Below are 25,886 nucleotides of genomic sequence, written 5' to 3' on the forward strand. Positions count from 1 at the left end.
CTGGGATCACACAGGGGGCTGGGGCCTGGGATCACCTGTGGGGCTGGGGCCTGGGATCACACAGGGGGCTGGGGCCTGGGATCTCACTCTGGGGCTATGGTCCCCCAGATTCACACCCCAGGGCTGTGGGTCCTGGGATCACACCCTGGGGCTATGGCCCCCAGGATCACACCCCAGTCTCGGCCCGCTCGCCGCCCCATGGCCCTTCCTCACCTCCCCCCTGGCTGAGCGGATCCCTGCGGCGTTCCCGGGATGGGACCTGCCGCAGGGACCCGCGGGGCTGCTCCGGACGCCAGTGCCTGCTCTCCCCGGGAGCGCGGCTGCCCCAGGGCTGATTTGCTCTGCGTCCAGAGGCTGTGTGGTCCCTCATGTAAATACTGCTCCCAGAGAGGCAGGGTGATTTAATTTTGCCCATTAGAAGTATGACAAAAATAACCCATGATCTAAACACTCCCTAGGGAAAGATTTTCAAATATGGTTGTGCTGGAAATTTTTTCATTGTGCTTTGTGTCCTGCTACTCTTCGGGAATGGGAAAGGGGCACGCGCTATTTGCTTATTTTTTTTCCCTTGAATTCAAAGCAGTTTTAATGCTGGTTAAAATGTCTGGTTGCTGGTTCTGAAGATACTCTGTAAGCACAAAAACACTACAGTAATAAGGCTGATATAAATTCATAGATATATTTGAGAAATTGTGCGCATTTCCTGTCTGCTCTTTTTGCCTGGCAAGCTTATTTCAGAGTGAAAAGCCTGAAGCTCAGCGGTGTCAAACTAATGCCCTGCTTGACGCATATATCTGGTTTCCTTAGCAAATACTGCAGAAACCAAGCTTTCTCTCTAAAAAAAAAAAAAGGACTTTTACCCTTAAGAAACTTCTCAGAATGACATTGCTGTATTGTTTTTGCCTGTAAACAACAGCTCAAATTTATCCCAGTGGCTTGTTAGCTCTCAGACTATATGGTGGCCCAGTAATGGGCAGATTCTCTAAGAATTAGGCAAAGAATCATATTCTTACTTCAGGACTGCGGTAATGGCCAAGACAGCTGCGGACTTAAAGTCTAACCTCTCTCCAGAGAGCACTGCTGCAGGGAACATTAATGTTTGTGGCACTTATTGAATAAATGAAGGCCTCGCTGTACTCCTGAGCTCCGCACGGCTCTGCTCTACAGACTGATGCGCGGCTCCATTACCAGCTGCGAGTCGTGCCGCGCGTCGCGGGTCATACACGGCACTGCCTCAAACGCCGTTGTCTTCATCATTTGCCTGTCCATAATTACAAAGTTTGTCTAGAACTCTCTTCTCAACAGCTCGTAGGTCCCTGTATTCATTTACAGCCCTTCCGCTGCTGTTAGGAATGGATTTTCCAGCACTTTGGGCACCGGAGATAAGACCGGTGCATGCTCAGTGCATTATTTTAGGTTATTATGCAGAGCTATTCATATTTCTGACATGGCTGGAGCTTTCCGGTTCGAGCGTCTACCGAGTTTGTGGAATATGATAAATGAGATTTTGTATTTCCATCTCTCCCGACAACCAAAAAAATTTTCTATGGAGAAACATATTTTTTTAATTATGGGTTTGACAGCTAACTCCCTTTCCAGTCGCCCTGCCTCCCTCATCCGTAACGCAGCTCCTTTGAGATTAGTAATGTTGCCAGGCACTGGCTTGTAGCACTGCTTATATCTGAAGTAACAGACTGTGCTTCTAGCGTTAGGGAGTGTGGCCAGATACTTGAAGCTTTTCATTTGGTAGAAATTAGAAGAACATGGCAGGAGACAGACAACAATATATTTTGCGCATGTTGCTTAACTTTTTTTTCCTTCAAAGTGCGCGTGCTTTCACTGGAGACTCACAGGAACCCTGCAGTCAGTGCTGTGTCAGTCTTCCAGCGCGTTCAAGGCCATCGTGATTTATTTTGCCTTTTGACTGAAGATTTCTCCATCCATCCTGACCTGTCCTTGGCTATCGCTCCAGCCTCTCTCTTCCCGTCGTTTGGGCAGGATTCTGGTCCTGCGCCCAAAAGTAGAGATAGAAAAGAATGAGAAAGCCAAACTTTTAGGGAAGGTCACAGATTTTTCTTTCTGTTCCCTTCCAGAGCCGAACCCCAGAAAAGCAGGGCCACCCGATGAGCTACTATTTTAGTGTAACCACGGCAAATATCTTTATGGGATAATGAATCTTTACATAGTGATGAATCTTCCCCTCACTATCTCTGCTCACCAATTGCCGCTATCACGGCTCGAGCGCTCATTAGAAGCTGCAAGTCATATTCCTAATTTCTGCTAGTAAACAAGCAAATGATGCTGAAAACTAAGGCACTCAAAGCCGCTTGGATGCGGCGCGTGAATGTGCTCCTCTGACATTAAACAGCCGCTAATGCAGTAATGCCCCGCTGCAGCCTCAGCACCAGATCGGTGCTTTTTAGCAGAAAAATGGGCCTGAAACGGCCAAGCGGCGCTGCGGCTGGCGGACGTGCCCGGAGCCTCCGCCGGGGCCGGACCACGCAGGGCCGGGTTCACTGCATGGTTTAGGGTGCCAAGTCACGAAGGTTGGGATGAGAATGGAGTCATCCGGCGCCAGGGCTGGGACGCCAGGGAGATGTAGCAACGCTCTTGGAGGCGCCCGGCTCTCGGAGGCGCCCCTCTGCCCGGCCTCGGGGCTCGCCGCCAGCCCTGCGAGCTGCCCCCGTGTGCCCCGGCCGCTGGGGGATCGCTGGGCTGCGGAGCAGGGGCTCCCTGCGGGTGCTTGGCTCTGGCGCACGGCAGTTTCTATAGCAACTCCAGAGGCAGGCGCAGGAACGACTTGGCCGAGGTAGGAGCCCAGGTATCCGAGGATATTCCTCCGGAAAGGCAGGCGCGCAGCCGGGCCGGGCAGGGCACGTCCCCTCGGGGCAGCATTGCCAAAGTTTCACCCCCCGGCTCTCCCCTAACCCAAGCACCTCGAGAGGTTCGCTCCATTAACATGCAGGAGGTGTTTCAGGCCTCAGACCTTCTCTTGTCTGAACCATTTCCAACTTTTCCCGCGTGACGCCCACGGCAGACGAAGCAGCCGGCTCCAGCAGCGCTCTAGCTAATGCCACGCTCTGCAGTAATTTGGCTCCCCGTCTCGCGATCCTCGCTGCCCGTCCAGGGATCACGCTGGCTGCCTTTTCTGAAAGGTCAGGCATTCACATTTGGTATTTACCCAGAGCCGGGAGATCTTCCTCCTGTCCTGTCCTTAAAAGACAGAGCCCTGGCCTGCGCCTGCCACCACGGCTCTGTGCTCCGAGCGACTCTGCACCGAGCTGACGGCAGCAGCGCCCAGGCGAGCCCACCGTGCCGGGCTCCCTGCGCCGCTGCAGCCCTGAACAGCACCCGCCAACGGTGCCAGCTTGCTGCTCTTCCCAGTGCCGGTAGGTGGGAGTCCCTGCCAAAACAGCTGGATGAAGCCACCCTCGCCCGGGTGCCCGGCTGCGTTCCTCTGCTGAGGCAGGGCTGTAGGCAGTGGGAAGGAGCCTGGACGGCCAGGCAGCAAGCCAGGAGCCCCGCAGGCGAGGACCGCGACCTCCTGAGCCAGCACGAGCCACCAGGACGAGCCCCGCTCAGCCGGCACGTGAGCCCCACCGGGATGGCTGGTGGAGCTTCGTCCCTTCCCGAGGCCCCCGTCACGGCCGCTCACCCTGCTCGCACTCCCACCTCCCCGGCAGCGCCTGGTGCATCCCATCCCAAACGCTCCAGCTCGGATGCAGGGACTTCCCCTGCCCCCTCTTGAAACAACCCCCCCCCACACTCACCTCCTCGCCTGCGGGAGAGGCCGGGCAGGAGCAAGGCTGCGATCAGGCAGCGCACCCCCTGCCCAGCCCTCCCTCTGCAAACGGAGCACCTGGCGCTGGCGCTTGCATTGCTCCGCTGAGCTGCTCCGGCCACGCCACAGAGCAGCACCAAGCGCGGCGCTCTGCCCTGGGGCGCCCTTCGGGGGGCATTGCCCCAGCAGGCCGCAGCAATTCGGGAAGCCCAGGGAGCACACGACTCCGGCGGGGTAAAACTCCACGCGTTGCGTTTATTCGAGGCGCTACGTCACCTCCTAGGCACTGAGCTACAGGGCACCTCTGCGCTACATGAGACATCGACTGGGTCTACGACGACACGGCACGCACTGCTACACACACGGCACGGCCGCGCTGCCCCCTCCGGCGCCCCGGCACCGCCATGGCATGGCACGGCACGGCACGGCACAGCACGGCTGGCGCCGGTCCTGCCTCCACGGCTGCCTGCGGCGCGGCAAGCTCCCGCGAGCGAGCTGGCGCGGGCGCGCGCCCACCCTGTCCCCGACTTCAGGCACTTGGTGCTCCGCTGGGGCCGGTCCCCGGGGCGCCGCTCAGGGCGCCTCGCGCAGGCACAGGGCCTCGACGGCGCCGCTGGGGCCCTGGGCCACGCCGCCGATGACGAAGAGGAGGCTGGGCGCCGGGCAGCTGCAGCAGGAGCAGCGGCCGGTGGGCATGGGCGGCAGCGGCTCCCACTTCTTCCGCGAGAGGCTGAAGCCTTCCACCGAGTCCAGCGGGCACGACTGGTTGCCTGCAAAGAGACGGGACGGCCTCAGCCCCCCCCGCCCCGCTGGCGCCCCCCGGGATGGCGCCGGGCCCCCCCCAGCACCCCTCCCGCCGCAGCCCCGCGGCTGACGGACAGCGCTAACCTTTACCCAGCCGCCTCGGGAGGGAGACGGCCGCGGCGCTGCAGCCCGGCGCGGAGCCGGGGGGAAAGGGGCAAGGGAGCTCGGCGGCGGGCACCAGCAGCCGCTGGGCAAGGGCAGCCGGCTCCCCCGGAGCAGCTTTCCAAGGCGCCGGGCTGCGGAGCAGGCGGGGAGGTGATGGACGAAGGGGTTTTGGGGGCTGCACTGTCCCAGCCACCACTGGGCGGGTGACCGATGGGTGATAAAACGGGGATGGGAATCAAACCGGATCGATTTTTCCCTCTGTTTGCAGAGCTCATCCCCCTCTCCAAACAGGAGGCTGCTGCCTGCCCGGTTGGCACCGGCGGCCGGACACGCACCCCCTCCCCGGGCATTACCGAGGCCACCCACGGCCACCACTCTTCCTCCGAGGTAGCCGGCCACGAAGTCGGCTCTCTTCTCCCTCATGCGGATGGCGCGGCTCGGCTTGCTCCAGGCACCTGGGGAGGGGAGAGCGCTCGAGCATCGCCCCGCCGGTCCCGGGGCTCGTCTCCGGCTGCCGGGGCGGGCACTGAGGCTGGGGGCGCATCTCCCCCGGCCGCACGGCACGAACATCTTGGCATTGGGTCGTGTGCTGGCTGCAGGCAGCGCTGCCGTCGCGGGCACGAAAGCTCAGTGGCTGGACGAGCCCCGGCACTCACCCTGCGCGGGGTCGAACATCTCCACGGTGTTGACGAAGTGGGGGCGGGAGTAGAAGTTGTGGGGCCCCGGCTGCTGCAGGCCGCCCAGGCTGAAGACGACCCCCTCGGCCATGGCGCAGCCGGCGAAGGCGCGGCGGCTGGGCACGCTGGGGTAGCGCGTCCAGCTCCGCGTCTCCAGGTCGAAGGCCTCGAAGGCGGTGACGGGCAGCTTGCCCTGCCGGCCCCCTGCGCAGAGAGGGGACGCTGCGGCGCCCGCGGGCAGCATGGGGCCTGCCGGCTGCAACGCCGGGCTGCGGACCCCCCTGGGCTCGCTGCGCCGCGCCGCCCGCCCGCCCGCCCGCCCCGCAGCACCTACCCAAGACGAAGATCTTGTTGCCCTGCAGGAAGGCAGAGGCCCCGTAGCAGGGGGTGGGCATGGAGGGCAGGGGCTGCCAGTGGTCCTTCGCCGGCTCGTACACCCGGACCAGCGCCTGCGGGGACGTGTCGGCGCCCATCCCGCCCAGCGCGTAGACGGCGCCGTCTGCAAAACAGGTGGCGGCGAGGCGGGGAGCGATGCTCGCGGGGCCCGGCCAGCAGCGGGGCAGGCGCTTGCCCTGCACGGCGCGGAGCCACGGCGCTCCGGCCTCGCGGTGCAGCCAGGCAGGGGCAGTGGCGGATGCCCGGCAGCGCTGCGGCCCCCCGGCCCCCTCCCTGCCCCCGGGACAGGCTCTCCCGGCTGGCTGGGGGGCGGTGAGCCTGGCCAGGCCGGACCCTGCCGCCGGCCGGACCCCGCCACAGCCCCGCTTGCCCTCCTGCGCTGCCAGCGGATGGGATGCAGAAGGGAGCACAAGGCCATCGGCTCTAATTATACTCAGTCAGCAGCATCTCCCTGGAGACACCATGGCAACACAGCCATGCTGCCAAATGCTGCTGCCACTTCGCCCCGCGCCGGCTGGCGCCCCGCTCCGGCTCCCACCGCGGCCGCGGGCCCCTCTCCCCTCCTCGCCCACTCGCCCGTGGCTGTGGCGTCCCGGCTGGGGGAGCAGGCGCAGGGTACGCCGCCACACAGGGCTCCGCGCCGCACAGCTGGGCGCTGCTGCACCGAGGCTCGGAGGCTGCTCGGCAAAGTTTGAGCAGGGGCATCCCCGGCCCTGGACGGGCTCGGTGCCCGGGGCTCGGCAGGGCAGGGGTTGTGCCAGGGAGCACCAGGCCAGACCCCCGGTGCGGCAGGTCCCAGGGCCTGCGGGAGCCGCCCGGCCAGAAGCTGCCCACAGCACAGTGTCATCCCCACCCCGGGAAGGGGCATCTGTGAGCACGGAACGGGCGGGGACAGCCGGGCTGGAGAGCGACCACCCCATTAACAGGGTGGCCTGGGGGCTACGGGGCAAAGCCCTTGCGCCATGTCTCAAGTGGCAGCGAGATCCACGTCCCGCCTCGAGCATCCCTGTCCCCGCAGGCCGTGTCCCAGCCCCTCACCTCTCTGCACGGCGGAGATGCCCATGGACGGCTGGGCCAGGGCCGCCTTCTTCTCCCACTTGCCCTCGTCCACATTGTAGACCTCAACGGAGGCGAGGGGGCTCTGCGAGGCGTCCACGCCACCCACCACGAGGATCTGCTTGCCCACGGCGAGGGCAGCGGCGCCGGCCCGCGGCGTGGGCAGCGGCGGGAGCGTGGTCCAGCGCTGCGCCGGGAGGTCGAGCACCTCGGCGGCACCCAAGGGGCGCCCGCTGCCGCCGCAGCCGCCCAGCACGAAGAGCTGCCCGTCGCGGTGCACGGCGCTGCAGTAGACGCGCTGTGTGGGCATGGCGGGGAAGGAGGCCCACGCGAAGGCAGCCGCGGCCGCGGCCATGGAGCGGCTCAGCCGCCCCGGGGGTCCCCGGCCCCAGTCCCCGCCGCGCCGTCCATCCGGCCCGCGGCGGCGGGGCTCGGTGCGGGGCTGGCCCGGCTCCCGCACACCTTCCCCTGCGGGGAGAGCAGCAGCATCAGCGGAGGCGGCTGGTGGGCACGGACGGCTCCCCTCCGGCCCCGGGGCTCCGCGGGGCTCCCGGTGCACAAGTCACACCCACCGGAGCTCCTCAGGACTGCCCGCCCCCGCCGGGGCTCCCGTGCACAGCCCGCCCCCGCCGGGGCTCCCCGGGGCTCCCGTGCACAGCCCGCCCCCGCCGGTGCCCCCAGCCGGCCCCCGCCGGGGTCCCGGCTCGCTGGGACTCCCGGTGCGCAGCCAGCACCTGCCGTGGCTCCTGCTCCCCGGGGCTCCCGGTGCGCAGCCCGCACCTACCGGGGCTCCCCGGTGCTCCCAGTCCGCAGCCCGCACCCGCCGGGGTCCCGGCTCCCCGGGGCTCCCCGTGCACAGCCCGCCCCCGCCGGAGCTCTCTGGGGCTCCCGGTGTGCAGTCCACACCCGCCGGGGCTCCCCCGTGCCCCCAGTCGGCAGCCCGCACCCGCCGGGGCTCCTGCTCCCCGGGGCTCCCGGTGCGCAGCCCGCAGCCGTTCCCCGCCGGGGTCCCGGTTCCCCGGGGTCCCGGCTCCCCGGGGCTCCCGGTGCGCAGCCCGCGCCCGCCAGGCCCCCGCCCTGCCCGCGCCGCACCGCCGTCCCGGGCCGGGCGCCCCGCACGGAGCCGCGGCGCCCGGCGCCCCGCCGCAGCCCGGGAGCGGGGCAGGCACCGCGCCCGCCGCGCTCACCTCGCCGCCCGCTCCGCCGCGCTCCGCGCCACCGCCCCGCGCCGGTCCCGCCCGCTGCCGCCGGGGGCGGCGCCGCGCCCCCCCCCGCCGCGGCCCCCCCGCCGCACCTGCCCGCCGCGGCCCCGCCGCGCCCGGGCTAAGGGCAAGCGGCGCCGAGCGGAGGGGAGCGGAGCAGAACGGAGCAGAGCGGGGCTCGGCCGCCCCCCGCCACCCCCCCCGGCTCCGCCACGCCAGCCCGGGCTCCTCGCCGCACCGGCACCCGGTGCCTGCGCACGACTCCCGCTTTCGTCCAAAAGTCACTGAAGGAAACAGCGGGGAGAGGCCCTGCCGCAGCAGCTCGGAGCAGGGAGGGGCGCCCGTCCCGCACCCCTGCTCCGAACCCCGCGCTCCTCAGGGGCCCTCGCTGCCCTTGCTGGAACAGCCTCACCTTCCTGAGAAGCTCCGAAGAGGATGCACAGCAGAGCCCACTGCGAGCACAGGGGCGACTGGGGGCTGCCAGCATGAGTGCGTGGCTGGCGCCAGCCCAAGAGCCAGCGCTCAGAGGCCTCTCAGCAGAGTCAGGAAGGTGTTTCTGGTCCCAAAGCCAGGACCGGCAGCTTCCTCCTCGCTTTGCTGAGCTCCGTGAACAAACAGGGACAGAAGGGCGCTTCCCCCCTGCAAGCACAGGCAGAAGCACAGGCAGGAAGGAATCTCACACCAAAAACAAATTAGAAAGATTTGCTTTAAAAACAGGTAGAAGTGACATCGAATCACTAGCTCTGCTCGGGAGAACACCGTGGAGCAAACAGCAATCGCACGCACACCGCAGACAGTGCCGCACTTCCAGTGGCACCGACTCCAGACCAGCCGCCGCTGCAGGAGGCAGGAGTAACAGGGGAGGCCCGAGCACCAGCGCAACTGCCTGTGCTGTGGTAGCAGCTGGAGGCCCCCGGCCCTACACCCTGCCGGGTGCAAAGCCCCCGGCTGCAGCCTCAGAGCAGACCCAAGAGGTAGCACCGCCGGCAGAGGGGCTCCAGCGCGGCAGACAGCTCTTCACAGCGCAGCTGAGGAAAGGACCCCAGCGGAAGCAGTTTCCACCCAGGGATCTCATCACACAAGCTCCCAGGACACTTGTGTTTCGTGGAGAGGGCCTGGAGGTTCCTGGTACAACTGAGTGGGCACATCACGGGTTGGAGAGGAGAGGGGACAGCTCAAAGCAGTAGCCCTGGGGTAGTGTGGGGTAGCAAGCAAGGAGCATCCCAGATTTAAGCCCCTCGGCCCAGGTTGGGGCTGGGCCCTTGAAGTGGCGTCACTGTCCATCCCACAGCTGGCTCGGGGAGCCATTCTCCGTGCAGGCCAGGTAACGGTCATAGTTCTCCTCACACCTCTGCACACAGCGGAGGAAATAGTTCTCATCGGCAATGGCCTCCAGGAGATGGGTCTGCACCAGGCAAATGTCATACAGCTCTGAAGTGGGAGCACACCGAGGGCTGCTGCTGCCCCGCTCTGAAAACACCTGTGGGAGAGAGCAGAGCACAGCGCAGAAGCACTCACAGCCTCCGCCGGCAGCAGTGCCCCGGCCGTGCCTCGCACAAAGCACGGCAGCGAAACACGCTTCCTGCTGCGCGCCACACTAGTGGCGATCCCACCTTCTGCTTCTGCTGGGTGCTTTCACACTAACTGCGTGAACATCCTGCAAAGCGAGACGGTGGCAGAGGGCACGAGCTCCCATTTTCACTCTAGCGGTAGAAGATTAAGTTTCCCCAGATTTCCCTTATCTACCAGCAAGGCCAGAGTCTCACTTTTGCTCCGAACCGAGTCCTCAGGTCATGTGGCAGAGTCTCCCCTGAGGAAAGGGCCACACCACACAGCTGGAAGAAAACCACACTCTGAGGCGGCCAACTTCAGGAAAACCTCTGCCGACACTCTGCCTTTATCAAAGGAGGCTGTCACCGGAGTGGGTGCAGCCGCACGGCGGAGGAGGGGACAGCAAGTTTAACTTCTGACCTTTACCCCGTTCTGCACCTGGGAATCTGTTTCCCTCCCAGCACTGCCCCGCTCTGCTGCGGTCGCTGACACAGAGGCCCAGCTCTGCAGAGCTGGTGACACGGGGGAGAGGAAGCTGGCGTTGGCCTTCCGCACGTACCGGCTGCAGGACAGCCAAAGCCCTGACGACAGGAATGAGCCCTGCTGGCAAGAGGCTCAGCTGCCATTCAGATCCCAGCTAAGTCTGCTGCTGAGATAATTTGATCCTACCTGTCTGATCTGGTGTCAGGAGAGCCCCGAGGGGCCTGAGGTTATCTTCACAGATGCCCTGAGACAAGCCAGGCCACCCAGCTGACCCACAGACAGCTACAGGAGGAGCTCCTTGATCAGGGAAACAGCCCAAGGCTGAAATTCAGCAGGCGTTGTTGAGCAAGCCCCGCTCTTTGGCTGCTGCAGCCAGGCAAGGCAGCAGCTGCAGCAAGCAGAGGCCCCAGGCTCTTAGCAGAGCCTTCTGCATTAATTCACTTGAAACAGCCCAGATCAGACCGAAACCTTCCTTCTAACAGGCCTGCTCTGGGCAGTGACAACTCGCATCAGCAGCTACACATCCAGTGACTGACAGAGCTTGTGTGCGAGTGAATATCCAGAGTGTCCCTCTCCTTGCCGCTCCCCGGGTGCCCAGTAATTGCTGCGGACCTTTCACAGGCTGCCGCACGCTTCCTTCCCCCCATGCTGTCTCCTCGTAGATGGAAATAGGCCGGAGGTTCAGACTCACCGGCGGAGCTGCAGCTCGTGTTCAAGCATCAATAGCTGTCCAACTGCCAAGCGCATTTCTGTCTGCATTAACGTTCCCTTCTCAAGCGTGCTCCAGCACAAACGCTGCCCTTTAAATATTGTGCCATAAAGGAGGTTCAGCCGCACTCAGAGGCTGCCCGGCCTGCTGCTGGCTTCCAGCAGGGAGTGGGGATGACTCACTCCAGCTGAGCAGCGGAGCTGGCAGCAAGCACGGGCAGGGAACACCTGCTGGTTTGTGCTGACAGCCGATTTCATCCTCCCCAATGACAGCCCTGAGCATCGCTCTCGCTGATTCTAATCTCTTGGGCTGTAGCGACACCAGGGCTGAGCCTTGATCCCCCTTTGCATCAGGATGAGAGGGCGAAAGGGAACAAAATGTGCCTGAACTAGCCAGGGACACCCTCCAGCCAGGGCAGCTAGTACCCGAGGGGTGCTCGGCCACCTACCTGGGGGTGAACAATGGTGTCCGTGTCATCCAGCCGGATGTTGTCATCAAAAAAAATATGGTGAACACTGGGATCGTGGGGGTCAATCCACAGGGGCTTCCCACCCTGTGAAGAGAACTGATTTCTGGCCCACCTGAAAGAGCAAGCAGGACAGCAAACAGTCAGGGAAGGCCACCCCAACAGCTCACACGTAAAGCCGGGCAAGTCTGCATTCAAGGTTTGGTTCACTCCTTAGAGCCAGGGAAATGGGACAAGAGACAGACAGTCTTGTTCCTCTGCCTACTGCTGCCTCCCACCAGAGAAGCATTTTGCAGCCAGATGATACATTAGAGGGTGTTTGGAGAAAAGCAAGAGAGGCACCAGGGGATGGAGACCTGAGGAAAGATGTAAGAGCCCAGTCAGTCTCCCTATGGCAAAATGGGGAGGACAGAAGTTATGGGGGGGCCGCGCAGAAACCATGACAAGGTGAAGACCTCAAAACTAGGAGCTATCTCAGAGAATCGGAGAAGAGGAGAAGATGCCCAACTCACTTCCTCAGCGGCCTATTTCTCACCAGTCAAAGTGGTCTTGAAAGCCTCCAATTCCCTCGAAAGAGCTGAAGTAATTGTAAAGCTTTCTTCCATCTTCACGGGTGGAAAGTCGCTCTGATCCCCTGCTCAGCACAACCTCTCGCTTACTGCAACGTATTTGGCCAGGAGTGAGGTCCACAGAGAGCTGCAGTATCATTGGAAGCAAGAGAAGATGAAAGGTTTCCAAAGCAGACAGATTGTGTAGCGCATTGTCACAGACAACAAACAGTGGGCTAGAGACTCCTTATGACAGTGTGGGAGGACAGTGCTGGGAAAACACACACAAAATAAGGAACCCGTATAACATAAAAGCTTTTCCTCCTCTGGGGAATCAAAATGAATGAGCACCTAGCTACTCGCTCCTCCCGTTTCAGACTCTGTTCCTTGTCAACTCTCTGAGGAACAACCAAAGTGACTTCTCAACCCTGGTACTAGCGTTCCTGTCCAGGATCCTGGAAGTGTGGGAGAGCACAGCTGCAATCAGCTCCGACCAAGGGAGTCCTGTTCTGCTGCAAAGACCCCCTCTCTGTGGGAAGAGATGCTTGAACCTGGGATACCTCGAGAGGAAGAGATCCTTCCCACACAACACATGCCATTAGTGAGCAGAAACAGCACAGAATTCACAAACATACATGCTCTCCCCTAGCTAACAGGCTCTTCCTGAGAAGCTGGATGCATTTCTTCTTGCAGAGGCCAATTATTTAAAAACGTAGGTAGGCTAAGCGGATTGAGACTAGCCCGGCCCGGAGAGTTCAAGGCAGGACATTCTGTAAACATCACAGGAAGATTTCTGCCCTTCTCTGGCAGCTCAGCCCTCAGGCCGCACTCACCGCCACATCCCGCAGGCCAGGGAACTGGGGGTGCTGCCCCGCCAGGGCACAGTGCACAGCATGGAGAACACGAGGCAGGTCCGTGCCAAAGGTTCTGCAGACAACGGCAAACGACCTCCCCTCGCGGTGCAGGGCGTCCAGGAGGCGGAAGAAGGAGGGCAGGATGAAGTGGTAGTGCTTGTTCTCCTCGTCCTGAACAGAGAACACCTTGTGAGGCTTGCCCGGCCATTCCAGGAGCTGCAGGTAGTGCGCATGGAGGCTGCTGAAGTGCTGGCCCAGGCCCAGCTCGGTGAAGGCAGGATCACGGCCGTACCGGCAGTAGTAGCTGACGGCGCCCGGGCAGGGGGGTCCCAGCGAAGGGTGGTCGCTCACCCACTGCCACTCGCCTGAAAGAGAGAAGACTGTTCAGCAAGTGCCGCCAGCGGAGCTGAGCCCCGGGCCGCCCCCAGGAGGGTCCCTGGCGTCCGGGGGGGTCCGGAGCAGGGGAGCCCCGGCAAGGCACCAGGCCTCGTCCCCGCCATCCCGGGGCACCAGCTCCTGCGGGAGGGGGGCGCCGCGGCCTGGCGGCGTCCCGGAGCGGCCGAGCCGCGGGGAAGGCCCCGGTCCCGCTGCCGGCGGGGGGACACGGGCGGTGGCGGCTCACCGGCGGGCCCGGCGGCGCCCCACGTGACGGTGCTGAGGAAGCTGTTCAGCGCGGCCCGCGGGCCCTGCCCCGACACCGCGTCCGCCGCCACCACCGTGTTGTTGAGGTCCACGTGCAGCACCAGCCGCCGCCGCCGCGCCGCCCGCCCGCTCATCGCGCCGGCACCGGGCAGCGCCACGCCGCCGTTACCTGGATACGGCGCCGCTTCCGGTGCACCACTTCCGCCGCCGCCCAGGGCGGCCCCGCGCGGCGCCCCCTGTCGGCTCCGCCGGAAGCAGAGGGCGGGGCAGAGGGCGGGGCCGGAATGTGGGCGTGGCCCGTGCGGGGGCGTGGCCCGCGGGGGGGCGTGGCCCGTGCGAGAGTGTGCGGCCGAAGGCGCCGCCGCGGGGTGTGGGCGCGGCGCGGGGGTCAGCGGAGGGGGCGGAAGCGGAAGTGGGAGGGGGCGGCCCTTCCGGCGCTCCGCGGGCGGCCATGTTGGAGCGGCGGTGGCAGCGCAGCGGCGGGTGTGGGTCTCGCGGCGGCCGGTAGGTTGGGGCCGGCGGTGCCCGGGCCCCGCTCTCCCGGGCGGGGGCGCTGCCGAGCCGCCCGACGGGGCGGCCCCTGGGCGCTGGAGGCGGAGCCGCGGCGCCGAGGGTCCCGCTCCTGCTCCCGCCCCGCGGGCCCCGGAGCTGGCGCGGGGGCCGCGCGGGGGGGCCGCACCCGCTGTCTGCACCAAACACCTCCCCGCACCCCCCAGCGAGGGCACCGGCACCGCGTGGGGCGCCCCGCACACGGGGGGCCTCCAGCCCACGGAGCCGGGGGGCCGGAGGGTGGCCGGCCAGGTCTCCCCGCGCTGGGCCGAGCCTAGGGTGAGGGGAGCGAGGGGTGGGCAGCTGGGAAGGGGCATCTCCTCCCCAGAGGGGCGGACCGGGAGGCGAGACCGAGCCAGGAGGCTGCTTGCCTGTGGGCAGCCTCCAGTGAGTCCTCCTTGGTGTCTACGCCAACCTCCACGGGCTCGTTTCCGCAGGCTGTCTCAGCCCAATGTCTCTGCGTCATCCCTGCTGACAGCCCGCTCGTCCCTCCAGTGCGTCCAGTGAAGTGTTTTGGAGCCCACCCTTTCCTCAAGGGCTTGTGGTCTGATCCTGAGCAGTCAGACCGCTAAGCCTGGCCTGGCAGAGCTGGAGCATTGCGTAAGGGTTCATCCTGTCAGCGCTTTGCTTGCGTGGCAGCTGCATTGGTATCAGGAGCGTTGTGGGTCTGTGGCCCTTTGACGCTTTTGCTACGGCACGTCCTCAGATAACATGTTGACTGAACAAACTTGCTTTTGGCTGGACGAGATATATCAGTGTGTGCCTGTTTATAGCCATCTTTCTCTCATACCATGTGTTACACTGTGTGATACAGGAACATAGTTGCCATGAATGTCAGGTCCCAGCCCGGCTGACGTAGAAGTACCCGTTAAGGTGTTCTGATTGTTCCTGGGCTTGGTGCAGCATGAAGTTCCTGGCGGAAGATGATATATTTTGCTGTCTGTTGAAAGCATGTTGATAGTTGTGCTTTCTCCCTCTCTACCAGATCAGCATTAAGCTTTTGCGTCCTTGCTTGCTTCACTCTGCCTAGTACTTCTTGTTCATTTTTGAGATGACAAATCTCACATCTAGCCAATGATGCCAGCTTCAGCACTGCCACAGTGCTTTCTTTCCTGCCTCCCCTCATCTGTGGGAGATGTCCTGAGTGTTGCAAAGCAACTGCGTTGTCCTTCTCCAAATCCCTCTTCTGCTGCGACGTCTACAGAACGCTTGATGGAGACGAGCCCATCGCATGGAGCCTGTTACCCACCTGCTGACCTGTGCTACCCCCTCAGGATCCCTTTGTTGACTTTGGGCTTAAGCTATAGGCTTGTGTCTTCTCCGTACTGTTCGTGGCGGCACAGGCACCTCATCCACAACTGGCTCTCCCAGGCTCTGTGGCTGCAGAATAATTGGAGCTCTGGAGAGAACTTGAGATATGAACAGTTCCTTACTCTGCTCAGGTGCTAGTTTTCCAGTTGTGACTTTCTCATCTGTGTCCTGCCCTCTTTGATAGCGTCTCTGAGACCTTCAGCATTTCTCTGAAGAAGCTTGTTCACTGAACACTCCTGATGAGGTTAAGAAGCTAAAGACTTTATAACCTCTTGCCACTGCTTCCAGCTGTGGAGTTGGCTGGGCAGCCAGCTCAGTGTGAAATAGTTTGAGTTCTCCCAGGTTCCTGCCTGGGCTCCTCTTCAACTTCCTTTTTTTTAAAGCAGTAGTTAGTGCTTCTGTCCAAGGCAGATAGTTGCCTAGTGCCCGTAGGGGTGAGCTGAGTGTTGTCCCTCAGGCCATTGTATGCACGGCTCTGGTGCTATCTGCTTCCTGCTTGCTGCCCTTCTTGAATTTCCTACTTCCTACTCACTTGGCAGTGAGCTCCTTGGGTCAACAGCAGTTTGCTGTGACAGCGAGTCATAGACCATTGTTCAGACATTGGAAAAACAAGGAATGGAGTTGTATTTCCACAGTACTTGGCATCAACAAAGAGCGACTGAAATAGCCTCCAGCTCTGCTGTCAGTTCTTCAGAATGATGCTGCAAATTTGGCAGGGACTCAAAATCAGTTTTGAGCAGAATCAAATAGAAAGCTGGAAAATTGAACATGACGCCGGGATAAACTTGAGGAACTCGGGCTGTATAGTTCATTGAAGAGTGCTGAGATGTCTTGATTATGTTAGTCTCAGTATGTGCACAGGGAAAACATTTAATGGAGGGCTGCTTTACAAAGGCAAAATGAGATCTGATTACCAGAAGCTGAGGCTTATCAAACTCAAACTGGAAATGAGCTGCAAATTTCACTGAGTTGACCACTGGAACAGTTCATCTTGGGATGGGTTGGATGGGATTGCCTGAAACCTTTGTTTAGGATTGAAGTTATTTCTGCAATAGGAATGCTTTAGTTTTACTGCAAAGACGAAACAATGACAGAATTTTCTTGATGCTGCTGCTAATTTGAGTTATGCACAGAATCAGACCTGATGTTTGCGAGTAGCCAGGTCTAGTCTTAATGGTTTCAGGTCCCTACTTAAAAATGCGAGATGATTCCAGTTGCTGTAAGCTAACTATCTTCTCTCTCCTTTTGAGGTGTCAAGGGTTGTTTTTCCAGTAATTTGGACCTTTTGAAGCACCTACTTGCCTAATGCCATGAATATTGCAGTGAACAATGTGGAAGAAAAAGCTGTCCATTCCTGGTCGAGAATTTCCTCTGCAGGACAAAAAGTGCTGGAGGAAGCCCTCCGAGTCTTCAACCCAATGTCCAAGGACCTTTCAGACACAGAGACCCAGCTGGTGGCCTTTATTCAGGGCCTCAAGGAGGAAGGCTATCAGCCCACAATTCTAAGGAGTAAAGATGTGTATGGTTACAGTTCATGTACAGCAGACACGCCTAATCAAACAAAAGAGAGCACACAACATGTTTCCACTGCCACTGCTACTGCCGCCACGACCGCGTCCGATTCCACTAAAACTCCAGCTCGAAACACTGCAGCTGTGGCAAAGGTGTCTGCTTCACCCACAGGCATTTCAGTGAACTCTTCTAAGGTCTCCGCTAAGCCTGTCTCGAAAGGTAATTCCACAAATCTGCTGCTGAACTCCCTGAAGCAGACAAGATCTGGCACGTCCAAGGCCTCGGCAGTGGGCTTTCCTGCAAACATGTATCCTGATGTATATCCAGCAATGAGACTGTCGGTGGTTCTGGAAGCTCTGGTGCCACTGAAAACCACCGCTTCCTGTTTGGAATCCAAGTACAAACAGGGGCGTCTTGGAATCTCGCCCTCGGACCTTAAACTCCTCAAGGCTTCGAGTCCACCAAGGCAGTCTTCTTCAGGCAAGACCACTAAAATAACAGAAGCTAAGGGGTATAAGCGTTTGATGAAGAAAGCGCCAGATTCTGCCACCCTCACTTTAAATCTTCTGAAGGGACCAAAGGGTGGCGTGCTGCAGGAGAGTAATGCTTGCAAAGCCTCGGGAGTCCTGAACGGGAGAGTCACGGGGAGCTCATCTCAAGGCGGCACCATAGCACCGCAATCCAAGGCTTTGAAAGTCAAAGCTAAGGAGGCTCCCGTGGGGAAAACAGAGTGGAAGGATAGCAGCAGTCACCAGGAGACTGTCGGGCAGAAGAGGAAAAGAGCTGCAGAGGTGAGAGAAGCACCACAGAAGAAGAAAACAAATACCATTCCTGTCCAAAATAAACCTCAGCGGGCTCAGAGCACTTTGAATCTGCTGAAATTCCGGGCAATCAAGGTGGACAACTCTTCTGATGACGAAGTGAGGAGGAGAGCACAGAAAATTCTTAGGGTCAACCTGTCCCCTGTGATCCGAATTCAGCCCTTGTCTCATTCTCACAGTGTCCCCTGAATTTCTTCACTTTGTCACTTTTTTTGTAAGTAAGTATGAGCCAGGCTCCAGAGCGTGGAAAAGTTTAAGAGCAACTTTGGATCTCTAGTGTCTGGTGATGATATGTTGACTAACACCTGCAGATGGAGCAGCCTGCTCCAGTGCTGTTTCTGGCTGTCTACCACTGCTATGCAGAACTGACTGCATAAGTACAAAACCACGTTTAGGAATGCAGGATGGTGACTCCTTGCCCACGGCAAGCCGAGCAAGTCAAAGCGTTCGCTTTCTGTGGGGTCTTTTCTAAACGTGGCAGGCTGTGCTCTCATGCAGGGGGAGAACATACGACTTTCTCATGACATTGATGCACTGTGATATTTGCTCTTTTTCAAGCTGTACATTTACTGGTTTTATTTTGATCAAATTTTATAACTTTATTATCTATATATCTATATATCTATATATGTGCATATTGCCCAGGAACTGTGGGAAGGTGCACTTCCTCCACCCCTCTGGGATTGGGTTCAATAGCTTTTGTTCCCCCTCCCCTTCAGCCAGTCTTTTGTTGAAAGGTGCCAGGATTTCTTTGTGATTCAGTGTTGTGACAGTCTGTTCTGGGCTCTTGAACAGCTCCGAAGCAGGCAGAATTATAGCCACTTGTTTGTCTCCAAAAACGCCATGCAATTTTGGAGAATTACCAGCTGATAGTTGAGTATTGTTTTAATCGTACTTTTGGTATTACCTCCGCACAAAAGCGCGGGAGTGTTACTGGGCTATTGCCTGCCAGTCTGCCTGACATTTCTAGGTGCCTCCTCCATCATTGGTAGCAGAAGCTCTGCGCTCGTCTTATGGGTTTGCCTCTAAAGAGCGATTCTGTCTCCAACCCCAGTGGTGTTCTGCTCCCTTGTACCCCAGGTGCAAACTTAGAAAATGAACTTGTGACTGTTGCCAGCCTAAAAGCTGGAGCTGTTAATAGCAATTACTTACTCTTTCCTTCCCACAGTTTAACTGCTTTGCTGTTGCTGAACGTTTCAGGAGCAGATTCTAGGTGCCAGTGGAGAGGATACCTGCTGTGTTTGAATGTATTAGATACATCCTGCCTCTCCCTGAGTTCAGTGGAGTATTTGAGCCTGAAACAAAGCAGAAAAGCAGAAGAGTCGGGAGGATATATGCCAGCACTTAAAACAAATGTAGAGAGTTTCTTGCTATCGGTTTGTGGGAGTGAAGCAGTAGGAGAGGAGAATACCCCACCATCATTAACATATCATGATGGATAACAGCTTGGTGTTGTTTTGGGGATGTTGCGAGATGGTTTGTGGCAGGCGTGAAAGCTCCCCGACTGCAGGCTCTGCCCGTCCCCAGGAGGCACTGCAGAACCGCTGCAGGCAGGCTGTGCTGAGGCTTCCCGCGCCTGGGGGCACGGTGCTGGATGGGAACGCACACTGTACGCAGCCTGAGGTCGGGTCTCCTCTCGGCAGGGAGGGGATCCGCAAACTCCGTGAGAAGCACTCACGTCCAAGCGGTTGGTGCTGCAGCGGCCGCCTGGGAGGGACGGCCTTCGTAGTCTTACACGTGACTGACTACAAGATCCCAGTTTGGACACTGCAAAAGCAGAATATGGCAGCTTGGGCAGAGGCAGCAGTGTCAGGCCAAGCACGGGCCTGGCTCTGCATACCGCTGTGCATTGAGACCTCTGCAGCAGCAGGCCAGTAATCCACTTGTTCTCTCACCAGCTCAAAATACCAGTTGTCTGACCTAGTAATCTGTGTGGATATTGGCTGAAAGGCTGAGCTCCTTTGGGAAACCACGGCTCCCTACATTCCAGCTCTTCTCTAGCACCTGTCTGGATTTCAGTGCTTTATAAAAAGGGTCAGTATCTGATCCCCAGCTCGGAGAGGAAAGCTGAAGCATGTAGAGGAGAAACAAGTTTCACTAAGGAGCGAGAAACTGGGTGTCCCGAGGCGCAGCCAGGGTTCTCCCCACTCGCCCAGGTAGGGCAGCGCTGTTAGCAGGGCGAAGGTGTTCCCTCAGGAGGTGGTTGCAGGCTCTGAATCACACGCTCGGGTTCTGTGTTGTTTTTGCTGTGCGTAACTGAGTTGCTGTCAAAGATCATAATTTGCTGCAGTGTTTGAGGCTGACCTGTGAATGCCGCTGGTTGGCTGGAGAGCAGGAGGAAATATTTTCTTCTGCTTCTGTGTTTTTAAAATGCCCTGGCAGAGAGATCCCCTTTCCTGACACGATGCTGGATGAAGAGAGACCCTCCATCACTGTTGCCCAGCCAATGTTGCTTTGTCTCTTTTGTTTCCATCCCTTCAGACCCTTCTCATTCCCACGCTCTCAAATGCCAGGTCTTGAAGTCTTGCACTGGAGTTTCTCTTTTTGGCTGTTTCCTGAGGAGGGCTCTGAACTCCAGCCTGTGCTATCGCTGCCTGACAGGCTGCTCTTGTGGCTTCCCCTTGTTCCCAACCCCATATAAGGGCACCAAGAACTGTCTCCGGAGCCTCTTTCTGTGCAGTGAGCAGATGTGTCTTCCCCCTTAGCTGAGTGCCTGGGCTCTGGGGTGGAAGAGCAGCTGAATTCGGGTTGTGGTTGCTTTTCCTCCTGCCTGAACAGCCTCCAGGAAGCTGAGCACCTGAGGCCAACACATCAGGATGCATCCTTTGCCTTTGTCATACTTCTCTCTGCTGAATTGCTCCCTGTCTCCCCGCTGTTCTGTCACCTCTTGTTTCACCAGTCTGAAACTTTGCCAGTCACAGACTTGGCTTGTACTGTTGCTAAACACATCAAGCAGAGCATACTGCCTTAGCAGGGCTGTGCCTTTCTAGGCACTGAGCTGAGTTCTGAAAACACTTGATAATGATGGCTCGCCTGGTATCCTCCCCAGGCCACCAGCATAAAGGTCTTCTGCTCTGCAAAGAGAGGGGGGGCGTTAGAAGTGTTTGTGTACTAGGGCTGTATCACTGAGGCTCCTGAGAGGGAACTGAGCACCCTGTAACTCTGGGCTCAGGGACTTGCCCGTGATCAGTCAAATCCCTGGCAGCTTTTCTGCACATCTGTAATAGGGACCACAGGGCACCTGAGCTATCTGGGCAGCACTGGAGCTTTCGGAGTTTAGATCTAGTTTGCTGGATGTCTTTCACACTGATTCGCTGCTCTCCTGATGTCTCTTCTTCTCCTGTGCAGATGACTTTGGAATTTGGCTGGAAGGAAAGCAGCTGGTTAATCACAGAGGGTTTTTATAGCTTCTTGTGCCAATGTCAACAAGTGCTGCCTGACAGTTACTTCCCAGTGAGTCCAGTGTTGGCATACAGGGTCCCTGCAACCTGTTAGTGGTAGGTTTTGCAGCCCTTGGTCTTGTGGCTGTGTGCAGGTACTCCTGGCATCCGCGTCCTTTGACACTGATGTGCAGGAGGCTGCAGAAGGGCCTGTGCTGTAACTGCGTGTTGGCTGGTGTTTAGGGAAGATCAAGGGTTTGATCAAAACAAGCCTAAGACTTGATCTAAGCAGAGATCTCAAGTGGTCCCTTCCAACCTAAATTTTTCTATGACTACGATTAGATCATTTGCCTCCCAGGGATCTGCAGCGGCAGTTACTGGCGCAGCAGGTAGAGAATGTGTTGCCGGGAGTGCTCTGGTCTCTGCTGAGCGTGCTGTGTGCAGGTTGTTCAGACCTGTTTCTGTATTAGTCACTTTGAATTCATCCAAGTGCCTAACCTGGCCTATGCTGTTCCTGGGCGCTGTGACAGCCAAGAGCTTTGGAGACGCTCTCTTAGGAATGCTTTTACCACATGGATTTGTGCCATTGTCACTTCTAGAAATGATTCAAACCGAGTTGAAAGGACTGTTCTTCAGACTGAGTTTGTGGAAATCATTTCTCCTTTTATTCAGCTGCTGAGAAGCAAGAGTTTGTGCTTTGCCTGCACCGGACCAGCTTCCTGTGTGCTTCAGACGTCCGTCAGTGAGGTCCGCGGGGAGAGCAGCTTATCCGGCAGGCAGGTGAAGGGGCAGCTGACATCACGTACCAGGTTGAAATTTAATTAGTTAATTAGTAGAAACATTGTTTTAAAGCTCATGTGCACAGTGATCAGGTTTCACCTTCTGCCACTACTTTCAGCTGGATGAATTTCTTCCCTGCAAGCCATGTAGTGTGGTGCTGCTGTTTCCAAGCTGTTTGCGTTCTACCCCAGAGCCAGCTGCGGTAGTGATCCTTGTGCAGAACTTCTTAAGCACTCTTCTGCAAAATAAGAAGGGATTCTTTTTTACTCCTGTTTTGTAGCCCACTAGTAGAACTCTAAATGTCCTGGTATTTTAGTGTGGGGAAGAGGTGTGTTCTGCAGAGTGTAGCGAGTGCTAATGTAGCTGGATGCTTCTCAGACCAGAGCATCGTCTGCCCAGCCTGTTGCTGCCGTGCTCCCAGGACAAGCACAGCCCTGCTCCAGGACCCTGCTGCGGTCAGTCCCCCGCAGAGCGGTGAGGAGCTGGCGCCGCCTGTTCTGCAGGGACGGCGTTCTGCTCCCTCCGGCATGGCTGGCTGGCCCAGACCCCTCCTTGTCTGGTTTTCCCTTGCACAGAGTTCAGCCAGTCGCCAGCTAAGACCATCTCAGAGCAGTTGGGGGTAAAGCACCACTGGTGAGTGGGGCCACTCAGTCGCTGGGGGCTTGCTGTGCACCCAGCTCGGCGGCCCTGCCTGGTAGCTGAATGTGTTGTGCCTTCCTGCTGCCAGAGCCCCCTTGGACATCAGCAGCACTTCTCCACTGGTGGAGCTGGGTGGAAGTCCCCCTGCTCCAACTGTGGCATGATGGGGGGATGCTCTGGGTTTTGGGCCTGAGCATAAAATTGAGCAGCAGTTTGGCCCTTTGGCTTGTGACTGTCGCCCTGGTTCTATGGCCAGACCTTGCTAGCATGCAGAAGGGTGGCAGTCTCTCTGGGTGCTTTCCCCTTGGGCCAAAGTTTCCTACCTTGTCTGGGGGCTGGGTCTTTGGCCATGGCACGAGGTATGTGTGCTGAGGGAGAGCAGACTTGTCTCTTAACTGCATTTGGGCAATGTAACACTAGCTGGGAAGCCTCCCAGGCAGGAGAGGAGGTTTAGGTGAGTGGATCCTGGTTTCTGCCACGCTTGGCAGAGTTGGTGCCATGCTGTGTGAAGCACCTGCAGCTCAAGCAGCTTGGTTTGTGTGGAAGTGACTGTTTCTATTTTTCAGTATACGAAGTGGCACTGGCCTTTCTGGTCCTGTGGTCAGATGGAGACAGCTTTCCGGGAGCTGAGGTGGCTTGAGGAGAAGCACTGTTCTGTGGCAGCTTTTGCCTTCTCAGAGGTGCTGCAGCCCTTTGCTTTCTGAGCTGGGCAGACTGGGACCATCCTTGGAGAGGGTGCCTGGGAAGGCTGCTCCCAAGCCCTCATGCTCCTGGGCTCTGTGCTGTGCTCAGGTTTCCTTCTCCTTGCAGCCTGCTCCTGCCCGGAGCTGGATGCTGTTAGACAGGTGCCAGGTGCCTTGCTGACTCTGGAGCGGAGACCTCATCCCAGAAGGCAGGAAAGCCAGCCCTCACCACTAGGTCAGCCTCAACTGTCGACTGAACAATATCTGTAGATGTGACAGCGTTAGCACTAAGCAGCTTGGCCGGTTGCTGCCTCCAAAGCAGTGGTGCTGAGGCCGGACTCCTCAGTTTGCTTAAGAAGACTGAGGAGTCTGGTTGAAAAGGAAGAAGCTGGGATTAGGCAAAACCAAAGATGCCAGGAGCGTCTGGCTGACCAGCTTCGTTTGCTTCTGCTACAGGAGGATTTCCCCAAATAGAGGGAGCTAAGTATGTAGCACACTGGTAGCACTTCTTGAACTCCATCCCTGTCCAGCTCATGGAGCCTTTCCTTCTCTGTCTGGTGGCGTTACATGAGGCACTTGGTGCTGCAGGCTCTGGAGGGCAGGGAGATGCCCTTTTGAAGCAAGCACCTCTTCTGGCCTTTGGTTTCCGTCCTTCATTAGTTGCGCAAACAGGCTTTGCTCAGGTGGTCACAAGGAAGGGAAGCCGCTCTCTCAGCTTGCAGAGCCCCCCTGGTGTGCGCTGACTTGTACCCTCTGGAAGCCCTCACAGAGAGGGCAGCTCTTCCTTGTGTGAGCATCTGAAATAACTTCCCCTGCGGGGACGATTAGGCCTTGCCCCTGGGGAGTCCCTCAAAGGCCTTATTATCGTCTGGGACTCTCTCCTCCTTGTCTTAATTAGCCCTTTCCGTTCCTGTTGCTACAGGCAGCCCCTGTGAGAGTCTGGTGATTCCCACAGACAGTCAGGCACGCAGTGCTGGTATAAAAGAGAGGGTGCTGCAAAGCTGCCCCCAGAGGTACCTCCCCTCCTCCCCCAGGGGCCCAGACTTCAAAGCCGAGCACTTTGAAACATGCCCCAGTCCGTCAAACTACCAAGGCCTGGGAAGGGACGTGATTAGCGTTGGAATTTGTCACGGGGAGGATGCAGTGTCCAGAGTGTAACGTCATTCTCTCCTCATAGTTCCTGATGCAGCATTTCTGAGGAACATTATTTCCAGAGCAGTGGCACAGCAGTCAGTCCGTGAGGCACGGGGGATCTGGGGTAGCGAGAGGCACTGCCCAGCCCCGTGAACTCATCTTTGCCCACCATCGTCTCTAAGAGAACTGGCGCCACGACTGCAGTGCGACTGACCTGCTCTGGCTGGGACTGATGCAGCCAGCTTAGCCACGGAAGTTTCCCGGTGGCCGGGAATCCTGAGCGACGCCTGTGGGAGCAGGGACCTGCCGTGCCCAGACTGCTCGTGCCAGCGCCCCACGGCTGCCCTGTCCCAGCGGCGAGCGTCCCTGGAGTCCGATGGGGAACGGCCATCGCCCAGCAGAAGGGCGAGTAACAAACTTTTGTATGGCGAATTTACAACAACTGATCACCTTGTTCTTGAGTGAACTTTATACTGTTTCATTTGTTTGTGTAGAATGTTTCTGAAGCTATATTAATATTTAATGTTTAATATGAGGCTGGGCTGCTCCACATTCAGTGTTGTATATTTTGGAATGGCATTGTTTAGTGAAAAGGCAGCGTTAGTATTATTCCGCTCTTAGGAGGGAACGGGACAAAAAACAGACTGTCTTTTTTCTTATATGAAGTGAACTTTTTGTTATGAAGTCCTAGCAGGTGTCCAGCCCTTCAGTAAAATGGTGCTCAGAACCGCCCAGCGTGTCCAACTTGTCTTTGGGCCCTGCCAGACCGTTCCTCTTGGGGCTCCTGATTTGAACCCCAGCTGAACTCGACAGGGCGGTGTCTCCGGTGTGCTTGGCTGCTGTGCAGGGCATGCATAGCTGGAGACTGCCGCCGCTGCCACTCTCTCTTCCTCCCACTCCCCGATTCCTGCCAGTGCAGTGCTGAATGCCCCAGTGGGGTTTGGGGTTACCTAAATCCAGTTCAAGAATGCCTGGCTCAGGATCGAAAATGTTCCAGACAAGTGTTACTGGGTGCTGAACCAGTATGAACTGGCATAAATCTGCATTCCAGGTTAGTTCCTAGATATGTGTTGGGTTGACTCTGCGCTGACAGGCTTTTTGCCAGGTCCCGTCTGTCTGCCTACCCTCTAACTTCTTTCTGGATCTGCCTGTTCCGCAGCCGGTATTGCGCGGCTGGCTAATTCCACAGAAATGCCATTGTTCGCCTGCCTGTGATCCAGATCCAGTTTGTACCACTGGGCAGTCGGTGCGCTGACCCGGCACTAATGGTGCTGGGACCGTGGCCTCAAACATCGTCTCTTCCCTGTGCCATCGGGAACAGCTGGGAACCACCTACCTTCTTCTCTCGCAGAGACCTGAAAGCTGCAGCGCCTGCGTGAGTCAGGCCCAGAGGCATGGAGACTGCTTGAGCTAATTCCCCTGGAAGGGAAGTGATTAAGTGGTCTTCCTGCTTAATAAGGATGTTCAGGGAAGTGCTGACCACCTGCTGAGGTGCAACCATGTCAGTCCAAGCAGGACTGACCAGGCGTGAGAGGCTGCCCCAGTGCTATTGCACACCAGCTCCCTGCCAGAGGAGCTCAGAGGCTCTGCCGGCCTCTGGGGCCCTGCTCTGCAAGCCCACAAAGCTGCAAGTGCTGGCTCTTCCCGCTTCTGCCCCTCGGAGCTGGGAGTCAAATGGTTTGCTGATGATGGTGAAAGTGCGCTAATTACTCTTGAAAGGTGCTGGTGGAGCTCAAGTCGCTGATCCCCAAGGTAACTGTGGATGTTCAGCAGCTTTGACATGCTGGTGACAGAGCTGAGTCA

At 58.6% G+C, this 25,886-nt stretch overlaps 3 protein-coding genes across 11 annotated transcripts; 1 reads left to right on the forward strand and 2 right to left on the reverse strand.

The window, feature by feature from the left end:
• Positions 1-4,016: 4,016 nt before the first annotated feature.
• Positions 4,017-8,028, reverse strand: KLHDC8B (kelch domain containing 8B). The gene is made up of 6 exons (XM_067303367.1): positions 8,007-8,028; positions 6,802-7,287; positions 5,702-5,866; positions 5,347-5,571; positions 5,044-5,145; positions 4,017-4,551 (listed from the first exon to the last, which is right to left on the reverse strand). Exons 2-6 carry the CDS (start codon positions 7,172-7,174, stop codon positions 4,355-4,357), a joined length of 1,062 nt encoding a protein of 353 aa, XP_067159468.1. The 5' UTR covers positions 7,175-7,287; positions 8,007-8,028; the 3' UTR covers positions 4,017-4,354.
• A 685-nt stretch (positions 8,029-8,713) lies between these two features.
• LOC106498971 (uncharacterized) lies at positions 8,714-13,478 on the reverse strand. The gene is made up of 5 exons (XM_067303368.1): positions 13,255-13,478; positions 12,612-12,997; positions 11,766-11,926; positions 11,213-11,345; positions 8,714-9,501 (listed from the first exon to the last, which is right to left on the reverse strand). Exons 1-5 carry the CDS (start codon positions 13,406-13,408, stop codon positions 9,295-9,297), a joined length of 1,041 nt encoding a protein of 346 aa, XP_067159469.1. The 5' UTR covers positions 13,409-13,478; the 3' UTR covers positions 8,714-9,294.
• Positions 13,479-13,716: 238 nt separating this feature from the next.
• CCDC71 (coiled-coil domain containing 71) lies at positions 13,717-24,815 on the forward strand. 9 transcript variants are annotated; one of them, XR_010885388.1, is made up of 5 exons: positions 13,717-13,778; positions 16,385-17,685; positions 21,520-21,656; positions 22,833-23,433; positions 24,127-24,815. XR_010885388.1 is itself a non-coding variant. In XM_067303382.1 (3 exons), the coding sequence occupies exon 2, from the start codon at positions 16,445-16,447 to the stop codon at positions 17,654-17,656; it is 1,212 nt and encodes a 403-aa protein (XP_067159483.1). In that variant the 5' UTR covers positions 13,717-13,778; positions 16,385-16,444; the 3' UTR covers positions 17,657-17,685; positions 24,127-24,815. The 9 variants fall into 9 exon arrangements, 1 of the variants encoding a protein (XP_067159483.1); XR_010885389.1 differs by having other exon boundaries at positions 22,833-23,184; XR_010885386.1 differs by having other exon boundaries at positions 22,833-24,815.
• The last annotated feature ends 1,071 nt before the right edge of the window (positions 24,816-25,886 follow it).

This window comes from Apteryx mantelli, chromosome 12 (genome assembly GCF_036417845.1).
Source record: "Apteryx mantelli isolate bAptMan1 chromosome 12, bAptMan1.hap1, whole genome shotgun sequence".
In the NCBI taxonomy this organism is placed as follows: Eukaryota; Metazoa; Chordata; class Aves; order Apterygiformes; family Apterygidae; genus Apteryx; species Apteryx mantelli.

Coding starts and splice junctions, on each gene's coding strand:
- KLHDC8B (XM_067303367.1), bottom strand. CDS start 7,174: ATGGCCGCGGCCGCGGCTGCCTTCGCGTGGGCCTCCTTCCCCGCCATG. Junction 5,867..6,801: donor CATCTCCGCCGTGCAGAGAG/GTGAGGGGCTGG, acceptor CCTGTTTTGCAG/ACGGCGCCGTCTACGCGCTG. Junction 4,552..5,043: donor GGTGGCCGTGGGTGGCCTCG/GTAATGCCCGGG, acceptor GTCTCTTTGCAG/GCAACCAGTCGTGCCCGCTG.
- CCDC71 (XM_067303382.1), top strand. CDS start 16,445: ATGAATATTGCAGTGAACAATGTGGAAGAAAAAGCTGTCCATTCCTGG.
- LOC106498971 (XM_067303368.1), bottom strand. CDS start 13,408: ATGAGCGGGCGGGCGGCGCGGCGGCGGCGGCTGGTGCTGCACGTGGAC. Junction 12,998..13,254: donor GGGCGCCGCCGGGCCCGCCG/GTGAGCCGCCAC, acceptor TCTCTCTTTCAG/GCGAGTGGCAGTGGGTGAGC. Junction 9,502..11,212: donor ACACCATTGTTCACCCCCAG/GTAGGTGGCCGA, acceptor TCTCTCCCACAG/GTGTTTTCAGAGCGGGGCAG.